The sequence below is a fragment of the Amphiura filiformis genome, chromosome 18, assembly GCF_039555335.1.
Source record: "Amphiura filiformis chromosome 18, Afil_fr2py, whole genome shotgun sequence".
Taxonomy (NCBI): domain Eukaryota; kingdom Metazoa; phylum Echinodermata; class Ophiuroidea; order Amphilepidida; family Amphiuridae; genus Amphiura; species Amphiura filiformis.
Genome location: NC_092645.1, coordinates 27,250,741 through 27,264,409, shown reverse-complemented (window position 1 = coordinate 27,264,409; position 13,669 = coordinate 27,250,741). Strand labels below are relative to the sequence as shown.

General features: G+C 37.4%; 1 protein-coding gene across 2 annotated transcripts; it reads left to right on the top strand.

Moving 5' to 3' along the window:
* Positions 1 to 3,354: 3,354 nt before the first annotated feature.
* Positions 3,355 to 11,269, top strand: LOC140140071 (uncharacterized). 2 transcript variants are annotated; one of them, XM_072161888.1, is made up of 3 exons: positions 3,355 to 3,473; positions 4,192 to 4,988; positions 7,050 to 11,269. In XM_072161888.1, exons 2-3 carry the CDS (start codon positions 4,626 to 4,628, stop codon positions 7,899 to 7,901), a joined length of 1,215 nt encoding a protein of 404 aa, XP_072017989.1. In that variant the 5' UTR covers positions 3,355 to 3,473; positions 4,192 to 4,625; the 3' UTR covers positions 7,902 to 11,269. The 2 variants fall into 2 exon arrangements, with proteins under 2 accessions (XP_072017989.1, XP_072017990.1); XM_072161889.1 differs by having other exon boundaries at positions 4,189 to 4,988.
* Positions 11,270 to 13,669: the final 2,400 nt, after the last annotated feature.

Genomic DNA, 13,669 nt, shown 5'->3' with positions numbered 1-13,669 from the left:
GTAGCGAGCTACATTCGAATGTAAGGCCAGTGTGAACAAGAATTGCATGTAAACTCGCATGTAAGCATGACCTTGATGACATTATGACGTGACACACGGGACTTACTTGTAAGCCAACTCAAAAGTAAGAGTGACCTTCACTGGTAAATTATGCTATGATAATACACAATCAGAATAGGATTGGGGCATCAAGGCCATGCTTACATGTGGGTTCTTTGAAGGGCAAGACTGATCAATGAGGTGATCAAGGCAAGTGGTAAATATAGGATTTCTTTTAGAATTCATAGAAATTACTCTAATTAAAGTAAACTCTGCCCGGTGTCATAATGTAAACAAACTCTTCCGTTTTTTGCGTCACCAACGGTTTTGGTGATATGAACTATACTCAGGCCGAAAATGGTTCCAGCATGACACCAGTTACCAACTGTCAACATTTGACAACCAATTGTCTCAGATGAAGGTCACTTTCTAGAAAGCTGGACGGAACAAGGCTATCTGATGTAACTGATTCTTAATCTTGTCTTTATAATCAATGACCTTGGACGTATGACGTTGACTATAATACTTTGGTATGATGACAGAAAAAAACCAGGGAGAGCTGTCAAAAGGAATTGCTGTAGCGTAATGATAATTATAGTTGTAATTACAGTTCAAATAGTGAATTGTCATTGTCATTTTGACAAAGAAGGAGATGGCTGACAAGTGACGCCTATTTTTACGTTGATGCCCTTTCTTTAATACTTTTCTCTCGTTAATTTTGATCTCTAGGGGAGAGGGTTTGTGGAAAAATGCATTTCAAATTCTTCTTTATTTTTTTTAATTTGGAGAATTTTCGTTGGTAAAACAATACTACTCAAGAAAAGAATTTCATGAATCCATAGATATTATACTGTCATAAGAAATGAGCTTTTATTTTTGGATTGATTTTAGGAAACCAATAATCTCATTAAAATGAAAGACGTGATGACTAGACCCATCTGGAATTGAATTGTATATTCCATGCAGTATTACGCCCTCAAAAATAAATAAATAAAACCATTAGAAATAATAATTTTTTTTTTTTTTCATTCATTCATTCATTTATTTCCATATATAAAAATATACAACTACATCAAAAATAAAGAAACACAATATGGCGGAAAAGGCAGGAAGGCCAATAAGGCCTGAGAATTGCCTAAAAAAAAAAAAAAAACAAAACAAAGATTATGAAATCAACAAAAATAAATAAAAATGACTAACAGACATGACAAATTACAGTGCTCGAGAATGGCCTAATTGTACTTAGAGATAAGGTTTTGTTTAAGGTGTTTGCGGAAATGTTTTATGGACTTTGAGTCTTTAATTTTTTAATCTAGAGAGTTCCAAAGTATGGGCCCGCTCGTTCGAATGGAATGGTCGGAAAAAACTCTTTTATTTTTTGTTAACTGGAGATCATTATTTCGTCTTGTCTGGTAGTCATGGATGTCAGAACGTTTTGTAAAATACTCATTAAATGAATTGGGTAACTCATGTATAGAATTCTTGTACATAAATACACCAAGTTCAAGAGAATACATATCTTCTATATTTAAAATGTTGTATTTGGCAAATAAAGGTCTGGTATGACTTCTATAATGACTATTAGAAATTGTTCTTATTGCCCATTTTTGGAGTTTGGTCAGTTTATCTAAATAAAGTTTACATGTATTCCACCAGATTAGAATTCCATAATTGAGGTACGGCAAAATAAAAGTACAATATAAGGTATATAATATTCGATCAGGAATAAAGTGTTTTAATTTGTTCATGATACCAATATTTCTCGACAAAGTTTTGGAAACGCAGTCAATATGACATTTCCAGGTGAGGTTTTCATCTATTAAGACACCTAAAAATTTGGTATGTTTCACTCGGTCCAATAGTGTGTTGTTTAGGACGATGTTTAAATCTTGCTGCACTTTGACTGATGTCATATGAGGCGTTCCTAATAACATATAATTTGTTTTGCTTGCATTTACTGATAACTTGTTTGCTCTAAACCAATTGCTTACTTCTTTCAAGTCAGCATTCACGACATTTGATTCTCAATATTTTCATGCGAGTAAAGGATAGTGGTATCATCAGCAAATAGTATGAAATCCAGAATATTAGAGGTACTAGTGATGGTGGCAGAATGCATGATTCATTGTCTGTTGTCTTTTTTTAATTGGCCATACAAATTATTATTTGCCATGTTTACAGCATATAATTATAAAGAATTGAATAGTAAATGTTTTAGATTTGTGTTTCAATTATTTAATTATGGTTTCACAATGGTACCATAGACTCTAATTATTTGTTATGTGTTAACACACTACAACCACCGAAACACTAAACGCGTTGTTACAAAACAGGTAAAATCCTTATATGTTCCTGATTAGAGCTGTAATTAATTGTTTTATAATTTATTATATTAGGGAACAAACCAAAAGTTCGATGACGTGTTGCATACGAAAATCCTTTCATTAAGGGGGGTCAAAAAGTCCGATTACGTTTGTTAAAATTAAAATATCGGTCTGTTGATCTTTCGGGCTGGAATTTTCAACATTGTAAACTAAAGTTAGAGGGGGGAGGTGGGCAGCCTCCTGACGAAAGCACTTTCGTTTATAGAAGGTCATCGAACGTTTGCTTTGCATCCTTAGTAAAGGGTGAATAGAAACAATAGAAACACCGTTGTTGTTGATACTACTATTATAACCAAACACTTTACATGTGTATACCAAAGTTGTGAAAAGTATATATAGTTCTTAAGTTTGTTTTGTTGCAAAACAACTTACATCCGATTTTCTAATTAACAATAATTAATAGTTAACAAAAATTTGAACATGATATTTTAAAACTCGTATACCTGATTTATTGTTGATACACTTCCATCCCCTTCCTGCCATAAAACCTAACTTGATATTCTATCATGATAGCAACCATGGTAGCCTAACAGTTTTTCCTCGTTTTGCATTTAATGGATTTACATGTAAGAGGTTTTGCAATTCAAAACTTACTATAATTAGTCTGATATATATAATATCAATATAAATATACTGGAATCTGGAATCTCGTTCTCGTACTGAATCTGAATTTTCTCTTGCTGCTCCTTTTAAGAAAGGGCAGTTATACTACCGTGGCTCCCGTATTCCTAATAATTATTACATTATTATAGTTGCAGTTGCAATTAATTTATTTGCAGCCAATGTATTTCTGCTACTTCCGACGCTGGGGAAAAAGTTCACTTGAACCACACGACAATCATAATACATTAAGCTATGCATAAATGAATCTCACTTGACCCAGTACTAGTATATCAAATGGTTATATTTTGACATTGCTGTTTGAGGAAGTAAACTGTTCAAGTACCACCGCCATTTTGCAATACCTATATTTTTTATATTGTGCTTCCAACAAGAAAACAATATATGCCGGTCTGAGTATGTCAATATTAAAGCTCAGCTAGAAAACAGGTATGTTTTGTGTTATTTACAAAAGTTTCAAATTGAAGTACGTCAGAATTTACTTCCATACATCTTTAAATAGGAAGGGGTGATAATATTAAGAATTCTGGAATTTAAAACTATGGAAATGGTTGGTAAAATGTCAGGGGTAACAACATTTTCGCCTTTTTCGGCATCAGTTGACGGTAACCCGTTGTACCTGGGGTTTGACTCCCCACCCTGCGGAGTTTATGGAAAATGAAAAATATCAAAAATGTACAATTTTATTATGGCATGGCTTAATGCTTAAAAAAACAGCAAACGCATTTCAGGGTGTAACAGGGTGCATCAGGGTGATTTTGACACTATTTTATAATGTAATATGAATATTTGGCCACATATAGTTGCTGTTTTAATGTTACGGGGTCATTTTAAATCATAAGGACTTTATTTTGACCATTTTCAGAATAAAATTGTGATTTTCGATGTTTTGCATCTTCCATTTTTCTACAGGGGTTCTGAGGTTATTCAGACCCTATGCAGGGCAGGCTCTACCGGTAACAGATTCCCACAATATATCTACCCTGATTGGAATGAAACTAAATTAAATTAAAACATATTACAGGAAAACGTTTTGCTTCAAGATGTTTCATACTATCTATTTACAGGAACGCATTTTGTTTTACCTCTGACTCATCCAAGTAATAAGTAACTATGCTTGACTTTTTTTTAAAAATTTCTACAGCAGTTTGGGCGAATCTAGCTTCTGTACACAATGTCTACTTACGTAAACCATGTCAAGAGAAGCGATTTGAAGTATGTCAAAGAGCTCGGCGAAGGAGGATATGGTTCCGTCTATCAAATGACTTGGCAACGCCCAGAAGGTCCCATAGAAATAGCTGCTAAGAAATTAAGAAAGCGTGATGTACATGAACTGGAAGTCCTGTCTGGTCTTGACCATCCTAATATAGTCAAGCTTCTGGGTGTTGTCGATGAGGAAATGGAGTTCATGCTAATCTTGGAGCTCTGTGAAGGTGGTTCTTTGCGGTCCTATTTAGACAACCTTAAGGGAAACGGCTTTCACATAAGCAATTCTTAGACTGGGCAGAGCAAGCAGCGAGGCCACTAGAATACCTAAGGCAAAAGCAGATTATTCACAAAGACGTAAAATCGCCCAATTATATGATAACTGCAGAGAATAACTTAAAACTAGGTGATTTTGGACTGGCCAAAAATGTCGCAGCTACCGTAGGGAACGCGACAGAAAGAGCTTCCCACCGCTGGATGGCACCTGAGCTCCTGGAAAAAGGCGTATTGTCCCCTAAGTACGACATTTTCGCATTCGCCGTAGTATTGTGGGAGATGCTGACAGGAAAGGTTCCGTTTGAAGGCTTAGATTGGCAAGTAATAGCTTGGAAGGTCATCAACGAGAAGGAAAGACTACCAATTCCGGAAGATTGCCCCAAAGCAATTCAGGGTCTCATGACGCAATGCTGGGAAGAAGATTGGCACACACGACCTTCTATTGAAGAGGTTATCAATCTGGTAAGGGCAACTTATTACAGAGGTGAAGTGTCATAGGGTGTAGGAGTACAAAAAGGGCCTGTGTCCCTCAGCCCCCTTTCATTGGATAACTCATGATATGCCCCTAGCATGTAGTAATAATTAGAAATATACTAGTTTTTGGGACACGTTACGCAAATTACGTGCTTACGGATCAGGAAGGTACAGGTGTGGCTCACAATTTGTTTGGTTTAATTCGCTAGTTCATATTGGTCTATTCACATTCATATTATTTCTTGGTGGCCGTTGTTGGAAAATCGTGCAAATAATGGGGTCCTGCTTTTAGTTCGTCTTTATGTCATCAATGCTTCCAAGAACTAGTCCGTCGAGTAGGACCTGTTTTTTAGTTTCTTAGACTCAGGTTACGATCGCTCAAAAGACTAACCTAAAAAGTCCACTAACATACCCGCCCGAAAAATTGCGCGGCGCGGTTACTTGACTATTGCGACTTTCGCGATTCGTCTTTCTTGCGCCGTTATATCATAGTCTGAGCTGAATATAGTCTGGTAATTAAAAAAGTCCTACTCGTCGGACTATCAAGAACATGAAGGATTGCACACAGGTGAACAAGGAATTCAGGCATAACACGCATTTTCACTGCCCATTTGTGCCAATTTGACAATTAATGCCGAAAGCTCTATCGAAACTGGAATTACAGGTTTGAGATGAGATATTTCCATGTTTTAGACAGCCAAAAAAACATAATCTGAAAATTTTAGTGGGCGGTAGCGCAGCGGTAAAGGCTTCAAATCACGAAGTATATTGTTGTCAGCCGACAACGTCAACGTGTTTATATAGCGCTTGTACTAATCTTCAAGTCAAGGAGGATCGGGAATGTCCTCTCATTGTAAATTTTGTTGGTTAACCCACCACCGGAACAGGATTTAGCCAAAGCTGTTATGGATAATTACAATCTAAGTTCTGAGAGGAGTTGCACTACAGTTGTATCGTTGTTGAAGCAAAAATGATTCTGGTGTATTTCAGTGTCAGTGGAATTAACTACCGGGAGAGGGAGCAACTCAACTTTATAGTGACGTTCGTCAATATGTAGGGGTCTTAACAAAATTGGGGTCATCAGTTACAAATATTTAAAGGGGGCATGTACCGATCACTTCTAAAGTCGATCCCCGACCCCCTTGAATTGTGACGGAAAAGAGTATATAATATCACGATATTTAATTTGTTTCTATAATTTTTAATGTCAAACGCCTCATATTGCTTGATGACGTCATCATGATGGTGATTTTGTTACAATTGATATATTTTCACTATAAATCACAGTAAGGAGGATCCTTCACAGAAACAACTCGTGTACAAATAAGGGGTGGTGCAATAATTATGTATACACCCATGAAGAATAGGGGGCGGGCCAAAGATTTGTTAGGAGACCGGGGGCAAGCATTTTTGGCAGATAAAAACAAGGGGGAAGCGAGAGTTTTGGCAGGTCGAAGGGGGGGGGGCAAGCGAGTTTTGGCAGATATATTGTGGGCACCGTTTCTATATTACGCCCTAAAAAGGTGTAGGAAAACATTTAGGGACACGTTCAAATATGCACAATTTCCTGCTCGCTACGCTCGCATTACAAGATAAGGGAAGGGCAAAGATTATTTGGTACGGCAAAAGGGGGGATTTTAGAAGACTACTTTGAGAATTCACCACCCTGGGGAACACATAATTATTGCACAACCCTAAGTAAGTTTGAAAAAAAAAAAAAACGAAATCAAAGTTGAATTTTGATGTGCATTGTGCATGTGTCAATTTTTGTTTACCTTGTCCGCGGGTCCACCATTTTCACACAGATCGATAATGTGATGATATCAGTCAGGTCAAATGATATTTTGTTAGTGTTCTCAAATTAAAAATATATATACTATTTAGATATATTTACATTGGATTGCAAGTTGAATGATTACAAACTGTGAGTATGCAAAATTTTAATTAAAAATGCAGTAGATCCTTAACATGGGTTAGTAAAACTTTAGATTATCAATACAAATTATAACTATATTAACATTAATTTTCGATATTCATTTTTATTTGCAGATTACGACCACAGCAGCAACAGCCAGAGATTTGAGACATAAGACATTCATCGCTGGACCATGGAAGCTGGAGAAGCAAATTGGTCATCAGGATGGTTCTGGTAAGCTGATTGGTGCACGAGGCATGGTCGTCAATCCTAGGAATGGGGATGTGGCTGTTACTTGCTTTCGCGGATCACAGGTCTATACCAGCAATGCAAAGTACAAATGTAGTATGGACACTGCTCAAAGACTGGAGCCAGAAGAAACGTCGCATCCATGGCAAGTTACCGTCAATTCACAGGGTACCACATATTTTGTTACTGATTGGAGTAAACATATTAAATGCTATGACTCAAGCGGGAAGTTCAAATGTCACTGGGTGTCATCATGTCTATTGGCATCATCAGGTTTATCGAGGCTGTATGGCCTGGCAATAGATCACGAAAGGCATCTACTAATTGGTGACAGTAATAGTAATCATATTAATATGCATAAGGAAGATGGTTCTTATCTCGGTACCATCAAAGTAAGTATTCCACCCAAGTATATTGCAGTGACATCACAAGACATAATTGTTGTAGCTGATTGGGATAAACCACCGCAGATAGTAAGTAAAACAGGACAGGTGATGTGTACTCTCAAGCATCCTGTTGATGAGTCTCAATGGAATCCATGGGGTGTTTACTGTTATGAAGAAATTATCATCATTGCTAATCAAACAACATATAACATCCTATGCTACTCTGATTCTGGCAGATATCTGGGTGAAATTCTAATATCAAACATATTCCCGGTTGGTATTACCATAGCAGCAGATGGCAAGGAATTATTAGTGTGTGAACCATTTTCAGTGAAGGTGTTTACTTTGTGAATTGCATTTGCATCAGGGGCGTAGCCAGCTTTCTTGGTCAGAAGGGCAAAATACATTTTTGGGGCACAGACGAAAAAAAATTACAGTTAGAGAGACTGTACATGTCTTCGAGCTTCCAAATAAGGCTTTATTGTGACGATGTGCGCGGGTAGCGCGCAAAAATGTTGTATTTTACGCTATTTTGGCCAATTATTGGGATAAAAAGGGCTTAATAGTGACAATGTGCGCGAGAGCGCGCACAAAATTGGTATTTTACACTATTTTGCCCTATGATCGGGGTGAATTTTTTTTTGAAAAGAGGCTCCCTGCCCCTTTTCTTTTCCTTTGCCCTCCAGACTTTTTTCTCTCATTTTTTTGTCAGAGGGGCACTCTCCCCCCCCCTGCCACCCCGCTGGCGACGCACTGATTTGCATAAACAAATTATACTGAAGGTATATCGTCACAGGGCAGGAAAAACACACATGCATTTTAACCTGCGGAGTCAAAATTATATGATGTAGCAAAAAAACACCCCAAAACAAACAAAAACAAACAAACAAACAAACAAAAAACAAATGTCCAATGACAAAACCTGCTATATAACGATTTTGTCATTTTGCTTGTGGCACAAATCAGTTCAGAATTAAAACTAAGGCTAACGAATGTTTGTTGACGTAAACTCGATCATATACTTCCATCAGATATTCGACGTCAAATATAATTAATTTTGTATCAACAAACATTCGTTAGAAGCTAACAAAGAATTGAAACGGGTTGAATAACGAGTACTTGTTGCACCAAATATTTTACGCCGGATACATGGAGTATGAACCGTACCTTAAAGAAAGTCTCCGGCAATCACAACATTATGCCTTATATGTTAGAAAAATAAATATCAAGCACGAAACATATAGTTTTATTTGAAACTGACTTATATTGACCATAAGCAACTAATGTAATCATTCAAATGTAATCATTCCTCTACCAAAGAAAGGTGACCTCTCTCTCTCATGACAAACTACCGTGGTATTTCGCTTATGTCCATTGCCGCAAAAGTGTACAACAAGATCCTTTTGAACAGGATCCGACCTCACATTGATCCTTTACTGAGAAGCAACCAGGCTGGCTTTAGATCAGGTCGCAGCTGTGCTCAGCAAATACACATTTTCAGGAGGATCATGGAAGGCTTCAAGGAGTACCAACTTCCTTTGACAGTCACTTTTGTGGATTTTAAAAAAGCCTTCGACTCCATCAACAGGTCCGTCATGTTTTCAGTGCTGCGGCATTATGGAATACCAAAGGTTGTGGTAAATGCCATCCAGGTGCTCTACAAGGACTCCAATAGTGCCGTTATGGTAGATGGAAGTATCTCAGAGCCTTTCCAAGTAATTACTGGAGTGCTTTAGCGTGATGTGTTGGCACCATTCCTGTTCATTATCCTGGTAGACTACCTTCTGAAGAAATCAACTTCTGGAATTGACGCTGGAATTGTTACCTACCCACGTCGGTCAAGCAGGTATCTAGCTAGGATGCTGAATGCCCTGGATTTTGCTGATGATATTGCCCTGTTGGAATCTTCCATAGCCCGGGCCCAGTCGCAGCTTACTAGGACTGCAACTGCATCAGTAGATCTAGGACTTGTCATCAGCGCACCTAAGACAGAATATATGACTGCAAACTGTAACTCCCAACCAGCACTTGAAGTCTATGGTAGTACCATCAACCATGTCAGAGATTTCAAGTACTTGAGTTCCAAGATGGGCTCTAGTGCATGCTGGAGACCTAAAAAGAAGAAAAGCACTAGCCTGGGCAGCTTTCCGGAAACTGGAACGCCTTTGGAGAAGCCCATCTCTGCCAATCGAAACAAAAATCAAGCTGTTTGAGACAACGTGTGTTACTGTCTTTCTGTACGGGTGCGAGTCATGGGTAATCACCAAGGACATGGAAAACAAGATCAATGCCTTTGCAACATCTTGCTACAGAGTCATGTTAAACATCAAGCGTGTGGATCGGATTCCAAATGAAACCATCTACAATCTGACCAACACCACTCTACTGGTTGCCAGAGTCAAGATTCATCAACTCAAATTTCTCGGCCATATACTGCGTCTTGAAGACGACGGGCCTGTGAAAGAATATGCCATTTATATTGCACCACACGGGAAGAGCAAACCGGGACGGCCGCGCACCCTGTACTTACAGTATGTCCAGCACCTCCTTGGAGATACTGAAGGGATACTGCAGCCAAACAAAATTGTTTCGCTTGCCCAAGATCGCAATAGTTGGAGAAAGCTTGCCCCGCAGCCGACTGATGATGAGCAACTAATAAAAACAGCCGTTTCTCAACACGCGATATATTCAAAATTCCCGGAAGCCGACTGTCTGGTGCAATGACGTCATGGTTATTTATGCTCAATTGTCATTAGCCTTCATTGTTAACTAGGATGTCATTGCACTAGATAATTTCGGTGCCCGAAAATTTAGAATATCACGTGTTGAGAGAGGAGTGTTTTTATTCGTTGTTTATGGTCAATAAGAGTTTGTTTTAAATAAAACTATGTGATTTGTGCTTGATAATTATTTTTCTTACATAAATCATAACGTTGTGATTGGCGGTGACTTCCTTTAAAGGTTTTATCGATAACAGGCAAGACATTTAAATGTGACGCAACCAAGTCCAGCCAATTCAATTTTTCAATATTATTTACGATATTTGTGCCATCTTATCTCTGGATAGTATACGAAAGCAACAGAGCCCGACAGTAATGTTGGGAAAACATAACCTTATTATGATCATCAAGGTAAAGCTTTCTCGACTTGTGCGGAAGTGGATGTGGTAAATTCCTTTCTTGCTGTTATTCCGGTAACATATTCTAGACAATGCAAACCATTCCTTATTTGGTATATTTGACTTTGTGACTACTTTCGTTAAAATTGGAGCATTTTTATTTTTTGGGCCCCTTGTGAAACCTAAAATTTAATGCATCCACTTCCACTGCGCGAAGAAAGCCGAACTTAGTATGGTGCAAGTGTACTCACTAAGTGTATGTCATGCGCATTTGTGTCGTGCGATGAGTGTATCACAACAGCTGTTCATTGGGCATGACGTATAGATAGTGACACATTACGCACCATAAGTTGATTAAGGTGATGATGAACGGCAACTGAATTATTTATAATTATATTTAAGTGGCTCTCCTCGCAATTTACAGTTGAACGTAAGGAGTAACTTGGATTTTATTGCAGATGCTCTAAGATATTCATAGAGCGCCCTTTCAGTTCGCAGTTTGTGGACCCTAAAAGATGTACGTTAGTGTACAACAAGGCGTACATGTATTTTATCATTTAGGCCTTGGGACTATACTGTTTTGTAGTCTTAAATACTGAGCCTGAGGTATTATTTAATAAATTACAATATTATTTGAAATAAAGTCTGATATAATTTGCTTTGATTTGTACTATTTTACTTTGTCTTGATCTGAGACGATTATGGTTTTCATTGATTCAAGTACTTTATCCCAAACAATGTTTAGGCTCTCTGTTCACAGGACCGACGGCTTAACGTTCCCTCCGAAGGACGGAGTACTTCCATTATCCGATTCTAAATGTACCATGGGTAAACAGGAAGTCTGAATTTAATATATATACTTATGTTGCCAATTGATTTAGGATATTTGTTTACAAGTCAAAAGCCCACCAATCTCCAACGTGCAAAATTTATTGTTGCTCAAACTTTTTTTAAGTTTCGGTGTCCTAATTATTGACTCAGTACTCGCACCCTCGTCTCTTAAAGTTATCCCCCACTCCCTCGTAATTTTACCCAAAGCAATTTCACCGGCGCGTAGCACTTACTGGAATATCAGTGTGTTTAGGTAAAGTGGGGTTCATTGAAGGATAGGACTGACCAATGAGGTGATCATTTAGCGAGTGGTAAATATAGGATTTCTAATTTTAATAGAATCCATAGAAATTACTCTAATTAAAGGAAACTCAGCTCGATGTCATAATGTAAACAAAAACAAACTCTTACGGTTTTTTGCTTCACCAACGGTTTTGGTGATATGAACTTTACTCAGGCCGAAAATGTTTCCGGCATGACACCAGTTACCAACTGTCAACATTCGACAACCAATTGTCTTATATTTTTGGATTGATTTTAGGAATTGAATACATGAATACAAAAGCCACCTAAGTCCATGCGAAGTTATTTTGAGAGAAAAACCCGTGTATCATTTTAATTCCTTCAGTTAGATTTACCTGGTCAATATGGTAAGTTTTACGTGCAAATGAGTGGATTAACCTGTATTAGGTATGACGATTAGCATTTCAGGGACTTCGTGGGGTTCATTTTAAATTTTGGACTTAGGTGGTTTTTTGAATCATATACAAAGACAACAATGTTAGAATGAGATTACCACTAGTAAGATAATACAAAATAAAGCACACAGGTATGTATAATGTTGATAAGCATTCTGCCATGTAATATAAACCACACACTTTCCTTTATTAAACCCATTTTTTGTTCAAAAGTCATTCTCTAGCAATGAATGTGTTACAAGTGGACTTTTATACATACTGGATTTCAATCAATGTGTTACAACACTCAAATCATGGAATTGGGTGATTCTTTCATACATATGCTATTTTTCACATGCCCAATAGACACAGAGGATGAATTTGAGTTGTTCTTTCATGCATATGACAGGCCTATGTATAGCAACAATTTCCCATGCTTAACTCAATTTGGCCAAAGTATGGACTTAGGTGGCTTTTGTATTCATATATTCAATTCAATAATCTCAATGAAAGACGCGATGACTAGACCCCTCTGGACATGGATTGTATATTCCACGCCCTCACAAGTAAATAAATAAAACCATTAGAAATATAATAAGTACATGGTGGCAGAATGCATGATTCATTGCCTGTTGTTTGATTTCAACATTTTAACTTTGCCGTACAAATATTATTTACAGCATTTAATTATGAAGAATTGAAGTGCAATACAATTTAAATTTATGTTTAAATTATTTCATTGTGGTGTAACATGAGGTGCATTTACCATAAATTATTATGTGTTAACACTCTTTACAACCACTGCAACACTAAACGTGTTGCTGCAAAACAAGTTATATCCATACATGTTCCTGCTAAAAGCTGTCTTGCATGTATATCTTATTCTATATTAGGAAACAAACCAAAAGTAAGTTCGATGACGTCCTACATGTCCTATGAACGAAAATCCTTTCGTTAGGCCGTCAAAAAGTACAATTATGTTTGTAAAAAGTAAAAAAAAAATGGTTAAAATATCGGTCAAATATCTTTCGGGTTGGAATTTTCAACATTTCAAACGTACGTTAGAGGGAGGTTGTCATCCTCCTAACGAAAGCACTATCGTTTGTATAATAAGACGTCCTCGAACTTTTGATTTGTTCCCTTAGCAAAGGGTTAATAGAAACACCACTTCACATATGTATACAAAAGTTGTGAAAAAGTATGTAGTTCTTAAAATTGTTTTGTTTCAAAACAACTTACATCCAATTTTCTCTTTTCAATTAGCCCTATACCACCCACCCCCCAAAAAAAAACGCGCGTGTTTATGCCCAAACGACCTAAGCTAATCGTTGATCCATCCTTTTCGCTCATTTTAGTGATAAAATGTTTACCCCAGCACCTTACCCGAGGGTAGGACCGGCCATCAAAGACGAACATAGGGGGGGGTGATAAAAATAGAGGGGCATTTTTGGGACGCCGTTTGGAAAATGTACCACCTGGGGTTCATAATTATT